The sequence below is a fragment of the Macaca mulatta genome, chromosome X (genome assembly GCF_049350105.2).
Source record: "Macaca mulatta isolate MMU2019108-1 chromosome X, T2T-MMU8v2.0, whole genome shotgun sequence".
Taxonomy (NCBI): Eukaryota; Metazoa; Chordata; class Mammalia; order Primates; family Cercopithecidae; genus Macaca; species Macaca mulatta.
In genome coordinates, this window is record NC_133426.1 from 161,297,938 (window position 1) to 161,312,264 (window position 14,327).

The 14,327-nt window shown below is 40.7% G+C and overlaps 1 protein-coding gene and 1 pseudogene across 10 annotated transcripts in view; both read right to left on the bottom strand.

The window, feature by feature from the left end:
* Nucleotides 1-14,327, bottom strand: part of F8 (coagulation factor VIII) — a 198,570-nt gene that overhangs the window by 158,618 nt on the left and 25,625 nt on the right. For all 9 annotated transcript variants that reach the window (XR_013412903.1, XR_013412904.1, XM_077989004.1 and 6 more), the window contains exons 2-3: nucleotides 9,364-9,485; nucleotides 6,863-6,985 (exon numbers count right to left, since the gene is read on the bottom strand). Coding sequence is in view for 7 of the 9 variants with exons in the window: in XM_077989004.1 (XP_077845130.1) it covers nucleotides 6,863-6,985; nucleotides 9,364-9,485 (245 nt within the window). In the remaining 2 variants the exon portion in view is untranslated. The remainder of the gene's footprint in view (nucleotides 1-6,862; nucleotides 6,986-9,363; nucleotides 9,486-14,327) is intronic.
* On the bottom strand, nucleotides 1,221-4,294 carry LOC702660 (selenide, water dikinase 1 pseudogene; annotated as a pseudogene). Its single transcript, XR_013412905.1, has one exon. The product of XR_013412905.1 is annotated as a selenide, water dikinase 1 pseudogene (transcript).

The following is a 14,327-nucleotide window of genomic DNA, read 5'->3' on the forward strand; positions in this document are numbered from 1 at the left end:
AGGTTAAAATATAAGGAAGCCTCCACTTTACGAAACACAGATAACACCTTTTTAGGTTGCCTATTTATTCTAGAACTACAAAATTTAATTCAAGAAAATATAGGTCCCATGAAAGACTTAAAAGTTTTATAAAACTAAAATCTAGTTTTTCCCGATAAATTGTACTTTAGGCAAAACCCTCCCAATGCTTCTAAAATAATACTAAAAGGGGCATCTGATTATACAAGAGCAATTTAAAAAATTAAATATTTATTTGAATAACAAGTTTTAAGTTTGAGCTGCAACGTTGGCAGTGCAGGTTTTTAACACAGATCACGAAAAGGGTGCACAAAAAAGTACTGGCGCAAAGGACAAAATAATGCTAAGAATTAGGCTAAACAGCTGCTGATTTTAAGAAAACGAAAGGCCTGAAATCACTATACAAAATATAAAATGTATTAAACACTACCATCCACAGAACAGTCTTTATTATTGATTATATTTAAAAATTATTTGCGTAATTATATATTGAATTATAAATGAGTATTATACATCAACCTCCATTCGGAAGGCAATTCCTTGTAGCACTATAGAACATCTAATTACATTGCAAAAAGTATCCTTTTTTGCTATTGATAAAACAGTTAATATTACTGTAAATATCAGGAAGGCTACAAAAAAAGAAGTAAGATTTCTTTTTTGTCTTCAAAGGGTTTTCCATGCAGTGAAGCACTTGCCATGTTGAACTGAATGCACTACTGGAGAATGTTCTGGGTTCAAGATGCTCTTGAGAGACAAGACTAGGCTTTTCAAATCAAACACTCAAAGGAATCATGCAACCCTCCTATGACTGGGATATGACTGGGATACCATCATGTGCCACTTACCAGTGCTGGCTCTCCAGAAAACCATTCAAGACGCTTAAAAAAAAAAAATCAGACTTATATGATAAATATACATAAAATGAAGACACCAACTGCTATTTGACATGACTACTGGTAATGTCTGTGCTATGTGAAAGCACCTTTAAAAAGAGCCTATGCGGCAAGAGATAAGTGTCTAAAGATTCAAAATGAATCAACAGTATTGGATAACAATATAATTCTCAACTCAGAGGCTGCCTCAAGATTAGGTGCATCTTCAGTTAATGTAACAGGAAAAAAGGCAATGGATTTTATTTTATTAATTGTATCCACTTACAAACAGACCTAAGGTCACCCCGATGTGTAGACACAATGAGATTTTTGTTGTTTATAGTCTTTAATTGAAGTGGTAAGGGAAACAGATCTATTTAAAATCAAAACCAAACAACTATTTCTGTCTAGATTAAGAGGTGGCCCCAGGTGTGGGATTCACCTTTTGAGTGGCCACTTGTGGTGCGACCTCGATGATCCGGGGTTTGTCTATCATTCTTGTTGTGCGGTTGTCCTTGTCTACAATCCCAATAATCCATGCTTGGTGGCCTTCACCATATTTGGGGGACTTTATCTCTGCATAGAACCGAGCTGCTTGCTCACGTGGTAAACAGATCAGAAGGCCGCCTGAGGTCGCTGGGCAGGTCCCGTGCATGAGGCCGAACATGTTTCCACAGGCTTTGCTCACCGCAGCCATCTTGGCCAGCACCGGGAGGCTGTGAATTACAAACGACACCTCGTTCCTCTGCTGCTTGACCAGGTTCTGCACATGGCCCCAAATCCCGAAGCCCGTGATGTCAGTGGCCGGGTGGGCACTGAACGTGTGCATAAGTCCTGCAGCTGTCTTGTTGAGCCTCGCCATGTTCATCATTGCCTCCTGGTAGGCCAGCTCTACATCTTCTTGGGTGATCACTAGTTTAATCTCATTCCATTTCTCAGGAATATCCAGCCACTGGTGCACAGCCACTGCCACCTGTGTCCCCAGGGGTTTTGTCAACACCAACACGTCCCCTGGCACTGCATTGTCTGGCATGATAAATTCATTGGGCTGACAGACAGTGGTAGCAACTCCTCCCAGGACAATCCAGGGGTTTAGTACTGTTTGGCCACCTGTTACAGACGTTTCTGCTTCCTCAGCTGCGTCTTTAAAACCTTCGATAATCAGAGGCATCACTTTATCCCTTTCCCTGTCGGTCATTTTATTACCGACTCCAAGGAGCATCAGCATATTGTCACATTCCGTGACCCCCCGTTGTGTAGAGGTCACTGAGGACATTGGCACATGCTATCCTGCCCATCATGTAAGGGTCGTCTACGATCGGGTAAATGTAATCTGTGGTTTGAACCAAGGAAAGCCCACCGTGCCTCAAAGGAATGACACAAGTATCCATTCCAATGCCAAGCCTTGGCATAACGGCTCCCAGAAACTGCTCATCTTCTTGGAAGTGGTTCTCTTGTAAAGATTCCAGCAATTTTTGCAGGACATCTTGGGGCACTTTGCAGCCTGTGCCCTTCAGTTCAGTGAATCTGGTTAGCCGGAAGCTTTTGTCCAATTCGTAACTTTTCGGGTTAAACGACTCCCGCATAGACATGGTTCTTGGGCCCCGCTCTCCTCACAGCTCAGCCCCCCCCCTACCTCTGCGGGTTGGCTGGGTTCTTTATGGATCCACCGGCTCGCTTTGCGCCCTCCGCCGCCTCCCGAAAACGGGCCGCGGGCCGCTCCCACAATGCACCGGGCGCGGCCGGGCTCCCTTAAGCGTCGCCGGAATAAAAATGCCGCGCCCCGCGGCTGCGGCGCAGGCCCGCGCCTGAGCGCCCCAGGGGCTCGCCTGGCTCGGCGCGGCCCTGCGGGAGCCGGGCCGCCGCGCTCCCGCCGGCTGGGCGCGCCTCAAATTTTCTTAATTGCTTCAAAGGCATCCTTTGTAGCTAGTTGGTCCAAATCAGAATTCAACCTAAGACTGCACATTGCATCTGGTTGTTTAGGCCCACACGGAGTAGTCCCTTTTTTCCTGACACTCATTTAGTGAAAGAAAGTTGGCTTGCAGTCCTGTAGAATATCTCATGCTACTGAATATACCTAAGTTCCGATTAGATTCTAGTTAAGTAAGTTTTTTGGCTAAAATACATCAAAGATGATGCTGAGTCCTTCATATTGTGCCATATCAGGGGCAGATAATATCTGGCCATCCCATCCTTAGTGACACTAAATTTGACCCGTGGATTAGCCTGATACCTCCATTCTAAAGTTAACATTTCCAGTAGCAATCAAAAAGAAATCTCTGAGATATTATTTTGGCACCATACAAATGTCAAATTCCACATCAGCAATTCACCCAATGATTGTAACATCAGCTGGATGTGTTTGAAGTCAATCCTAGATAGGATGTCATTTCATTTATGAGTATTTCAATATATATCTCTATTATATAAGGGCTCCTTTTAATGCGATCATTATTTTTTCAATGATCAATTACTTTGAACTTTGACAATGAGAACCCTTTCCTGCCAGCCCCATGGAGGGTTACAGACTGTATGTAAAATGTTTAATTTTGTAAAATACATTAAGCAAAGATGACAAAATGTTAACATCTGGCAAAGTGAGGTGATGGGCACATGTTTGTTTATTATATTATTTTCTGTATCTATCTTTGTTTGAAATATTTCATTAGGAAAAAAATACCCTTTGTCCTAAGGCTCAGATTGTGGTGGGGGCAGGGGCGGGAGCGCATGCTGGAGGTTCGATGAGAAGCTAAGAATGTGTGAAAGCTAAGAAGCTAAGAATGTGTGGATTAGGGGAAATGTAGCAGTAGAATGAAATGTAGCAGTAGAATGCTTCAATGCTGAAGGCCCACCTGAGGTGAGACATCATTCAGTGTGATTGCATGATTTTATTTCAGCTATGTCCATCCGTTTGGTTGTTGGTAGAATAGGTGGAGAACAGATGTAACCAAGGTAAGTGACCCAGCTCAGAAAGATTTGAGTCTCTTCCTCTCCAGGAATGGGTTGAACCTAGTTTTCCTTGGACAGAAGAACTTGGCCATATCTGAGATGAGCCACTGCATCAGGAGCAGTAACTTCAACATATGCTAAACATTTCACTGGAAATGTACAGATGAGTGCTGTTCAATAGAAATATAATGCAAACCACATATGTAATTTTAAATTTTCTGGTAGTCACATCAAGAAAAGTAAAAAGAAATAGGTGAAATTATTTTAATAATGTATTTCATTTAACCTAGTATATCCAAATATAAGCATTTCAACTCGTATTTATAAACAGTGAATGAGATATTTTTCATCTTTTTTGTACTTAGCCTTTGAAATCTGGTGTGTATTTTACAGTATGTCTCAAGTAGGACTCACCACATTTCAAGTGCCTGATAGCTCGTGGCTACCATTTGAAGTGTGCAGTATAGACTCTATGGCTGATGTCCCCTCATTGGATAAGATGTGGCCATTTGGGGGTCCTGAAAGGTGTTACCTTTTCTGATGGGTTTAACTTGAGCTAGACTTTAAAATATTATTTCCCCATAATTATGATTTTAAAAGCTCTTATCTCTCTCCCTGATGTCAGCAGAAAAGAGAAAGATAAAATTGCATTGGCCACTCTTTCCTCCACCAATTTTTGGAAAATTTCACCAATGTTGAACCACGATTATATGTAACTCTTTAAGATATAGCCAAGTCCAGACCCTCCAGATTTGCCATGGCTTCCTGTCTCTGATTATACACCTACATGTTTAGGGTAGGATCAGTAGTATAGAAGGAGCAGATAAAGGTAGGTTGTCCTGCCTTTGCACCATGCCTGCAACTATGAAAAGGACAAGACCAACACCCCCTTAAGACTCCTATAAGATCCATGGCCCACAAGATATGAAGTAGTAGAATCTTGATTTTATTATATATTTGGGCTCCATCCACTAAGTATAGGATTACCTGGTAATAGTAGGTCCTTTTTCTCACAAATTTCAAAATGCTGGCGGAAGTACTCTCATTGGCCTAGTTTGGGTAAGGTGCCCATCTCTGGACCGATCATCTGTGGCCAAGGAGGTGGGATACCAGTGTCAACTGCTCACCCCTAGATTAATTGCTATGGTCAGGGAGGCATGGGCTTTAAGAAAACGGCAGGTTCTGTTTGAAGTACATTCAGAAAAGCAATTCTGAGGGGGTACACAGGTGAGAAATGTTTAATTTTAGGAAGAAAAAGTGACTGGTGCCCACTGCACCCTCATTCTTGCATTGAGTATCCACTATAGGGTAGGCAGTATGTTATATGCTAAGGACACAGCAATAAATAAGACGAATTTCCCTATCTTGAGATATTTATGATCTAGTAAATGTTAAGAAACACACATAATGTTCAGTTAGGACCTTAAAAGAGTTGAAAGAATTTGGTTCCAAGTCTTTGCTATTGTGAATAGTGCCGCAATAAACATACGTGTGCATGTGTTTTTATAGCAGCATGATTTATAATCCTTTGGGTATATACCCAGTAATGGGATGGCTGGGTCAAATGGTATTTCTAGTTTTAGATCCTTGAGGAATCGCCACACTGTCTTCCACAATGGTTGAACTAGTTTACAGTCCTACCAACAGTGTAAAAGCGTTCCTATTTCTCCACATCCTCTCCAGCACCTGTTGTTTCCTGATTTTTTTAATGATCGCCATTCTAACTGGTGTGAGATGGTATCTCATTGTGGTTTTGATTTGCATTTCTCTGATGACCAGTGATGATGAGCATTTTTTCATGTGTCTGTTGGCTGCATAAATGTTTTCTTTTGAGAAGTGTCTGTTCATTTCCTTTGCCCACTTTTTGCACTCTAGCTTGCCCACATCAATCTCCAGACCATGTTCATTTGTATCAAAGAGGTCTGTGTGACCAGGTAAAGCAGAAAATTTGGAGATTTGGAAATTCAGGGAGATATTTTCATAGAGGTGGAAAATATAGTTGTCTGTCTCAAATCAAGATGCCCTACAAGCAAATTAACTTTAACTACCTCTCAAATAACTAACACTGCAACTCTATTGGGCTTCGTAAAACAATATGTCCTTGGTGTGGAGACCACTAGGTCTCTCAGTTTGTTACATATGTATACGTGTGTCATGTTGGTGTGCTACATCCATTAACTTGTCATTTACATTAGTTATATCTCCTAATGCTATCCCTCCCCCAACTCCACCACAGTCCCCGGTGCGTGATGTTCCCCTTCCTGTGTCCAAGTGTTCTCATCGTTCAATTCCCGCCTATGAGTGAGAACATGGGGTGTTTGGTTTTCTGTTCTTGCGATAGTTTGCTGAGAATTATGGTTTTTAGCTCCTTCTATCAGAACCCTTTCTCAAGAGAGTGCTGAAGAACTCCATCATCCTGGCCATTGTCATTGGACTGGGTGAGACTGATGCTGCCTCTTGCTTTCTAACTCTTCCATACCACTCAACATCAAGAAATACTGGGATAGAGGCTTGCTTCCCACTCCTGGATCACAATCTGTAAGAATGAGATAAGCCTTGAGCTCCCAGTGGCTATCTTTGCCATCATATTAGAAAAGCCTGCCTTAGAATGAAAACAAAAAGGACAGCCCAGCTGAGATGGTGGGAGAAAAATGGTCACAATGCTGAGAGTATCACTTGAATCCTTGGATCCAGCCATACTTGACTGACTCCATGGAACTTTTCAGTTACATGAACCAAATTCAACATTATTTATATGAATGCTTACACTGTAGCACAGTGGTTCCAAGTATAAGTTCTGGAGTTAGATGGAGTTAGGTTTGAATCCTGATTCCACCACTTATTAGCTGTACAACCTTCAACTCAATACATATTAGTCATTATTGTTGTTATTATTATTTTTCAGTAAGTTTGTATTTAAGAGAATGGATCCAACTCCAGGTGTGCCACCATTACAAAGCACACACATCTCACTGTTCTATTCCTAGAATGACAGGACAATAGGAGGGTATTTAACTCACCCTCAGAAGCTTTCCAGTAGGAAACACCAACAGCATGAAGACTGACAGGATGGGAAGCCATGTTCTTAAGTGTAATGACCACTGTGTCATAAACCTCAGCCTGGATAGTAGGACCCAGCAGACCTGTAAGAATGAGATGTCCAGCAAAGGTCACTTGGGGATAGTACTCCAGAAAACCTGTTATCACAAAAGTTAAAGTCAAGGTCACAGTGGAGAAGCATGCCCCTGTAATTATTGATAAAAGGTAGTATTTGCTTGCCAACATCAGCCTAACCTTATGGTTGCTCTGAGGAAAGATTTCTGGCAATCATTCAATTCATTCATTCATTCATTCATTCATCTAGAGTTCCTACTATATTCTAGGAACTGTCTTATGCACTGGAGGTGCAGTAGCAAACAGGACAGATCATGGAGATCATATTCTCAAGATATTAATCATATAAAAAAATGAAAAAGAAAAATTCAAGTTGTTATAAATATTATAAAAGATAGTGGTCTGCTAGAAAATGATGAGGCAGGAGGTAGAGGATACTTTCAGTGTAGTAGTCAGGAAGGGCATCTCTGAGGAGGTGACATTTGAGTAGAGATCTGACTAATGAAAAAGAAGTAAGATTTTCAAAGATTTAGTGGAAGAGCATTGCAAGCAGATAAAACAAATGCAAAAGTCCAGAGGCAGAAATAAGCTTGGTCTAGTCGAGTAAAATGTGGCTGAAGCACAGTGAATCAGCAGGGGAGTAACAGAAAATATGGTCAAAAAGGAAACATAACATGTAGGACCTTGCAGGCCACAGGAATTTGGATGAATTTGGATTTTACAAGAAGTGAAATAAGAAGACTTGGAACTTGTTTTGGAGTAACAGTCAACAGGACTTGCTCATAAATATGATGCTGGAGATAGAAAAAAAGAGAGAGTAGTCAAAGAAAACTCCTATGATTTTGGCTTGTGCAACTGGGTTGTTAGTAAGGCCATGACAGAAAATCAAGAGGAAAATTAAGAGCTCCACTTTATGAATACACTAAATATAAAATGCCTATAAACAGTGTATTGAATGAACTGGATTTAGTGGGATAAAAACATAAAATAGCCTTATTTTTCTTAGACCACTGTTTTTAATTACATTATGTGAGATCTCCCTTTTCCTGCACTTTGGCTGATCCCAAATCTTTTCCAGTAACCTTCAGATATTAACCAACAGTATCACTTTTAGGTTCTAACAAGTCCAGTCCAGTCTAATACCAAATTTTTGATGTCTTCTGCAATTGCAAGTCCCCTTCCTTCTGCAGCTACGTTCTGACAGCCCCAGAAATTTGCAATATGTAAAATTAATTTTTTTGGCAGCTTCGCTGCTTTCCCATCTTCCGCCCCAACTCACCTTTCTGCCTCTGGACCCTCCATGGTAGGAGCAAGTGGGAAGGATGGCTGGACGGAGGGTGGGGGGAGGTAAAAAAAAATAGGCACAACAACAAACTCTTTCTTGATAATGTGGCATTAGTACTCCCTAGTTGTGACACATACCAAAATTCTGCCTTTCTTTCTTAGGGAACTTATGAGTTCTTTGGAGACCTCTCCCTGCCAACATGGAGACACCCCACTGCACCTGATCTTAGCATGGGATATACCTTCTCCTGCTGGTCACTTGTATCTCTCCTCTCAGATTCTGCTTCTGGCAGTACAACCCACACAGGCTTTTTCTGTTGAGGTTATCTAACCCCGGCAGGAAGACCTCTCAGACAGAGTCTTTGTAAGACAAGTCCCATTCAGTGACCTTCCTGGCCTTACACCTAACAGTGGTAGTGCAGTTAGCTCCCACTACAGCCCACTCCCCCTGCTATTCCATCAGAAGCCCTTTTGGCCTCTGACCTTGAAAATTTGTCCAGATAAAAACCAGGCAGTAGTCAGTGTCTCCCAAGTTCCATAGGTACCTTGTCCAGTCTTCTAAGTGGTTCTCCCGAGGTCTCCTTGATTATAACTTGACATGAGGGACAGGCCTCCCATCCCCCATGGGGTAAGCAACACATAAAACACCAAAGAGGCTCTCCAAAGAAATATTCAAATCTAAAGTTTTTCATAAGTTCCCAGCCTTTTTTTAAATACAAGGTTGGAGGTGAGTCAGGGGCTAAGGGTTGCAGAACCAATTTTGGACTATTACCTGAACAAGTTCTAAATCGATAGGCTGATACCTCTCTTTAGAATAAGGGGATACTTCCCACCTGTAATTCTCAGCAACAATTCTAGGACAGAAAATATCCTATCATAACATGTTGTTACATATTTTATTTGACATCTAAGTAGAGGTAAGCAGTTGGCATAGACCAAGCAGAGGAAGATGGCCCAGTAAAAAGACAGAAAATGCAGTCAGTGTATTTCCCTATAGGTAGCAGTTAGGGAAACATTCTCTTTGGCAGCTGCACTTTTTAACTGCAACCTCAAGATTGGGGAATCTGTGATAGAAAATAAGATACCCAATTTCATAATTAGCATTCAACATTGTTTTTATTACCCATCCAAGGTGGCCTTGGCTTAGCGATGTTGAAAAGGTGATCCGTGAATTCTACAAACACAGTCTTTTTGTACATGACTGAGGTGTTGAATGGAAAAGATCTTGGCACTCTAGGAGGAAATCTGTGAAGAAAGGAAAAAGTCGTTCATTTTGGTGGACGCTTCAAAAAGCAGCTGGAAGTAATGCTTCCATACTACTCTTTTCTACTATTAACAAGGAGGTAAATTTGAAGTTGTATATAAATCCCTAACATCCATTAAACTGAAACACTGTTTTCACAAGTCAACTGACACATTAGGTGTCATGTGATAAGAATCATAAAATCAGTAACCATACACTGCATCAGCCAAAAATCCTTTGCCAAAGCAATAGCTACTGCATCCTTCAATTTCATCTCTAAAACAGGCTATAACTTTCATCTAAGTACTCTGTATTCAAATTTTGTCAGTATGTACCTAAAATTATACTTCCCTCCTTAGGGATACCAGGAATATCACAGAGAGAATTACCTTTCAGCAGACTATGTATATTGAAACCTACTAGTGCCAGGAGCTGTAATTCAGAATCAGTCCTACATTAATGCTCATTCTTGTCTCCACTCAGATACTCCCAATTACTCATTTATTCATGAACCAGCTACTGAATCAGAAATTATATAATTACTTATATAAATGTTCCCAAAATGTTATTATTTGCCTCCATTGTCAAAGCCGTTTTAAGTGAAAGCTGGTTCCCAACTTTTCCTCTCTCCCTGTGTGACAGTTTAGCATGTCGGGGGCCTCCTCAAGCCAAATAATCAAAAGGACCAATGTGAATCTTGGTGAATAAGGGACACTGGCCCCAAGTGAATTGGTAGAAATTACAAAGTGGTTGAAGGTGACTATCTCCACTCACTAGTTGCATGTGCTGATGAGTTTTGCACACCATGGAGCAGTTCTGCAGCTTTCTCTATGCCACAAAGAGCCTCTCTTCCTGACTTTTATGCTTCTGGACATCTAACTTTTATCTCCCATCGGATTTTACCAATTGGTATCATTTCAACAAGCCAAAGGCACAACACACGGGCATTTGGGTAATTAAGGGCTTAGTCGGAGAAAGCAAGGCTCCTGCCCTGGAAAAAAAGCTTTCATGTATAGATCTAAAATTGAGCATTCGCCCTCCACAGATGTACATTGATTCACTTATGAACCACATACTACATGCCACTGTGCCATAACAAAACACATCAGACATAAATATGGAAAAGGAGAGATTTTTAAAGACATACACTTAGATGTGAAGCAGTTGTTTTGAGTCTCGTGTCTTACTGACTCTCAGGGGCTTTTGAAAAGTGGTAGATGTGAAAGATGGAGAACAGCACAAATAAACGCTCGGTATGGTGGACTACTGAAGAAAGAACCCCAAATATCATCCAGCGAGACACTCCCTCCATTGTCATAAATGACGGCAATAATGATAAAGTGAGGGAAAGGAGAGGGAGTTTCTGATTGTAAGTATTCACATGCTTGGAATAAAAGCCATACCATGCCTCAGATCATCAGGATGTGAAATGAGTAAGAAGGGGTCTGGGCATTTATCACTTGTTTATTTCTTTGATCTTGTGGTGAAATAACAAGTCTCATTGTTCCTTTCAGGAGCAGCCACACTGGAGAATCATTCATTCTTGTAAGAAAGTTTGCTTTTCCTTTAGTCAGAATGCTGAGATAGAGAAGGAAAATACAATCTAAAAATGGTGAAAATAGCTAAATTGGTAAATCAGTGACCCATGGGGATTTCAGTTTTAATAATCGTGGTAAAATACACATAAAATTTACTATCTTAATCTTTTTTTTTTTTTTTTTTGACAGGGTCTCACTTGGTCGCTCAGGCTGGAGTGCAGTGGCGAGATCCGCCTCCCAGGTTCGAGCGATCCTCCCGCCTCAGCCGCCAGAGTAGCTGGGACTACAGGCGTGCGCCACCATGCCTAGCTAATTTTTTTGTAGAGACAGGGTTTCACCATGTTGCCCAGGCTGGTGTCAAACTCCTGGGCTCAAGCAATTCACCCTCCTTGGCCTCCCAAAGTGCTGGGATTATAGGCGTGAGGCACCACGCCCAGCCTAACCATGTTTAAATGTACAGTTCAGTAGTATTAAATATTCTGGCCAGGTGTGGTGGCACACACCTGTAATCCCAGTACTTTGGGAGGCCAGGGCAGAAGGATCACTTGAGCCCAGGAGTTCAACACCAGCCTGGGCAACATAGCAATACCTGGCCTCTACAAATAATATTAGCCAGGCGTGGTGGTGTGCACCTGTGGTCTTAGCTACTTTGGCGCCTGTGGTGGGAGGATCACTTGAGCTCAGATGGTTGAGGCTGCAGTGAGCTATGATCGCAAAACTGTACTCCAGCCTGGGCAACAGAGTGAGATCCCATCTCAAAAAAGAAAACATGTGTAATATTCTCCCATTCACCTCCAGAATTAATTTTATGTTGCAAACTGAAACTGTATAAACATTAAATAATAACTCTCACCTCCCCCAGTCTCTGGCATCTACCATTCTACTTTCTGTATGATTGTGACTACTCAAAGTACCCAATATAAGTGGAATCATACAGCATTTGTCTTTTTGTGACTGGCTTATTTCACTTAGCATAATATACTCAAGGTTCATCTATGTCGTAGCATGTGTCAGAATTTCCTTCTTTTGTAATGCTTTGTGTGTATCCATTCATCTGTCAATAGACACTTGCAGGACTTCTACATTTTAGCTATTGTGAATAATGCTGCTTATGAACATGGATATGATGGTTAATTTTATATGTCAACTTGACTGGGCTAAGACATGCTCAGATACATGGTAAAACAGTATTTCTAGGTATGTCTGTGACGATGTTTCCAGAAGAGAATAGCATTTGAATTTGTAAAGAAGATCACTCTCACCAATGTGGGTGGGCATTATCCATTCCACTGAGGGCCTGAATAGAACAAAAAGACAGAGGAAGGGCAAATTCACTTTCCCTGTTTGAACTGGGACATCTATCTTCTGCCCTTGGACATAAGCATTCTTGGTTCTGCCTTCTGACTTGAACCCTGTATTTTTACCACACACACACGCAGACACACACACACACATATATATATACACACACACACCCACACACACACTCTTGGATCTGTTTCATTGAAGAACCCTAATACAATTGATGTATAAATATCTCTTTAAGACCCCATTTCAGTTCTTTTGCATATATAGCCAGAAGTCGAGTTGCTGGATCATATGGTAATTCTGTTTAATTTTTTGAGAAACTGCCCTATTGTTTTCCACAGCAGCTGTACCATTTTTACATTCCCAACAGTGCACAAAGGTTCCAATTTCTCCACATCCTCACCAACACTCATTATTTTCTGTTTTAGTTTTGATAGTAGCCATCCTAATGGGTGTGAGGCGGTATCTCTTTGTAGTTTTGATTTATATTTCTCTAATGATTGGTGATGTTGAGCATCTTTTCGTGTACTTATTGGCCATTTGTATATCTTCTTTGGAGGAATGCCTACTCAAGTCCTTTGCCCATTTTTAAATCAGGTTGTCTGCTTTCTTGTTGTTGAGTTTTAGGAGTTCTCCATATATTCTGGATAGTAATCTCTTATATGATTTGCAAAGATTTTCTCCCATTCTATGGGTTGTCTTTTAACTCTGCTGATGGTGTCTTTTGATGAACAAATTAAAAATTTTTTCATGAAGTCCAATTTGTGTTTTTCTTTCATTGCCTATGCCTTTGGTGTCATATCCAAACAGTCATTGCCAAATCCAATGTCACAAAGTTTTGCCCTATGTTTTCTCCTGACAGTTTTATAATTTTAGGTCTTACATTTAGGTAATGGATCCATTTTGAGTTAATTTTTATATGGTGTTAGATAAGGGTTCAACTTCATTCTTTTTCATGTAGATAACCAGTTTTCCCAGCACTGTTTGTTGAAGACTATTGTTTTCCTATTGAATGGTCTTGGCACCCTTGTAGAAGATCATTTGGCCATATACAAAAGGGCTTATTTCTGGACTCCTTATTCTATTCCATTGGTCTATATGTCTATCTTTATGCCAGTACCACACTGTTTTGATTACTGTAGCTTTGTAGTAAGTTTTGAAATCAAGAAATATGAGTCCTTTAACTTTGTTCTTTTTAGAGTTATTTTGGCTATTCAGTGTCCTTTGAGATTTTTTTCTTTTCTTTTTTTTTTTTTTTTTTTGAGACAGAGTCTTGCTCTGTCACCCAGGTTGGAGTGCAATGGCGTGATCTCGGCTCACTGCAAGCTCCACCTCCTGGGTTCATGCCCTTCTCCTGCCTCAGCCTCCTCCCACCACCACACCCGGCTAATGTTTTGTGTTTTTAGTAGAGACAGGGTTTCACTGTGTTAGCCAGGATGGTTTCGATCTCCTGACCTCGTGATCCACCCGCCTTGGCCTCCGAAAGTGCTAGGATTATAGGCATGAACCACCATGCCCGGCCCCTTGAGATTCTATATGAATTTTTGCGTGAGTTTTTCTATTTCTGCAAGAAATGTCACAGGAATTTTGATAGAGATTGCATTAAATCTATAAATTGACATCTTAACAATATTGACACCTTAACAATATTGTCTTCCAATCCATTAACATATGATGTCTTTCAATTCATTTATGTTTCCTTTAATTTCCTTCAGGAATATTTTGTTGTTTTCATTGCACAAGTGTTTCACCTCCTTGGTTAGGTTAATTCCTAAGTATTTTATTCTTTTATATGCTATTGTAGGTGGAATTATTTCCTTAATTTCCTTTGAAGTGTTCATTTTTGGTGCATATAAATGCAACTGATGTTTTAAATTTTTATTTACTTTTTTTAGGATAGAGGGTCATGGTCTGTCACTGGAGTGCAGTGGCACAATCATAGCTTTACTGCAGCCTTGAACTCTTGAGCTCAAGTGATCCTCCCACCTTAGCCTCCCA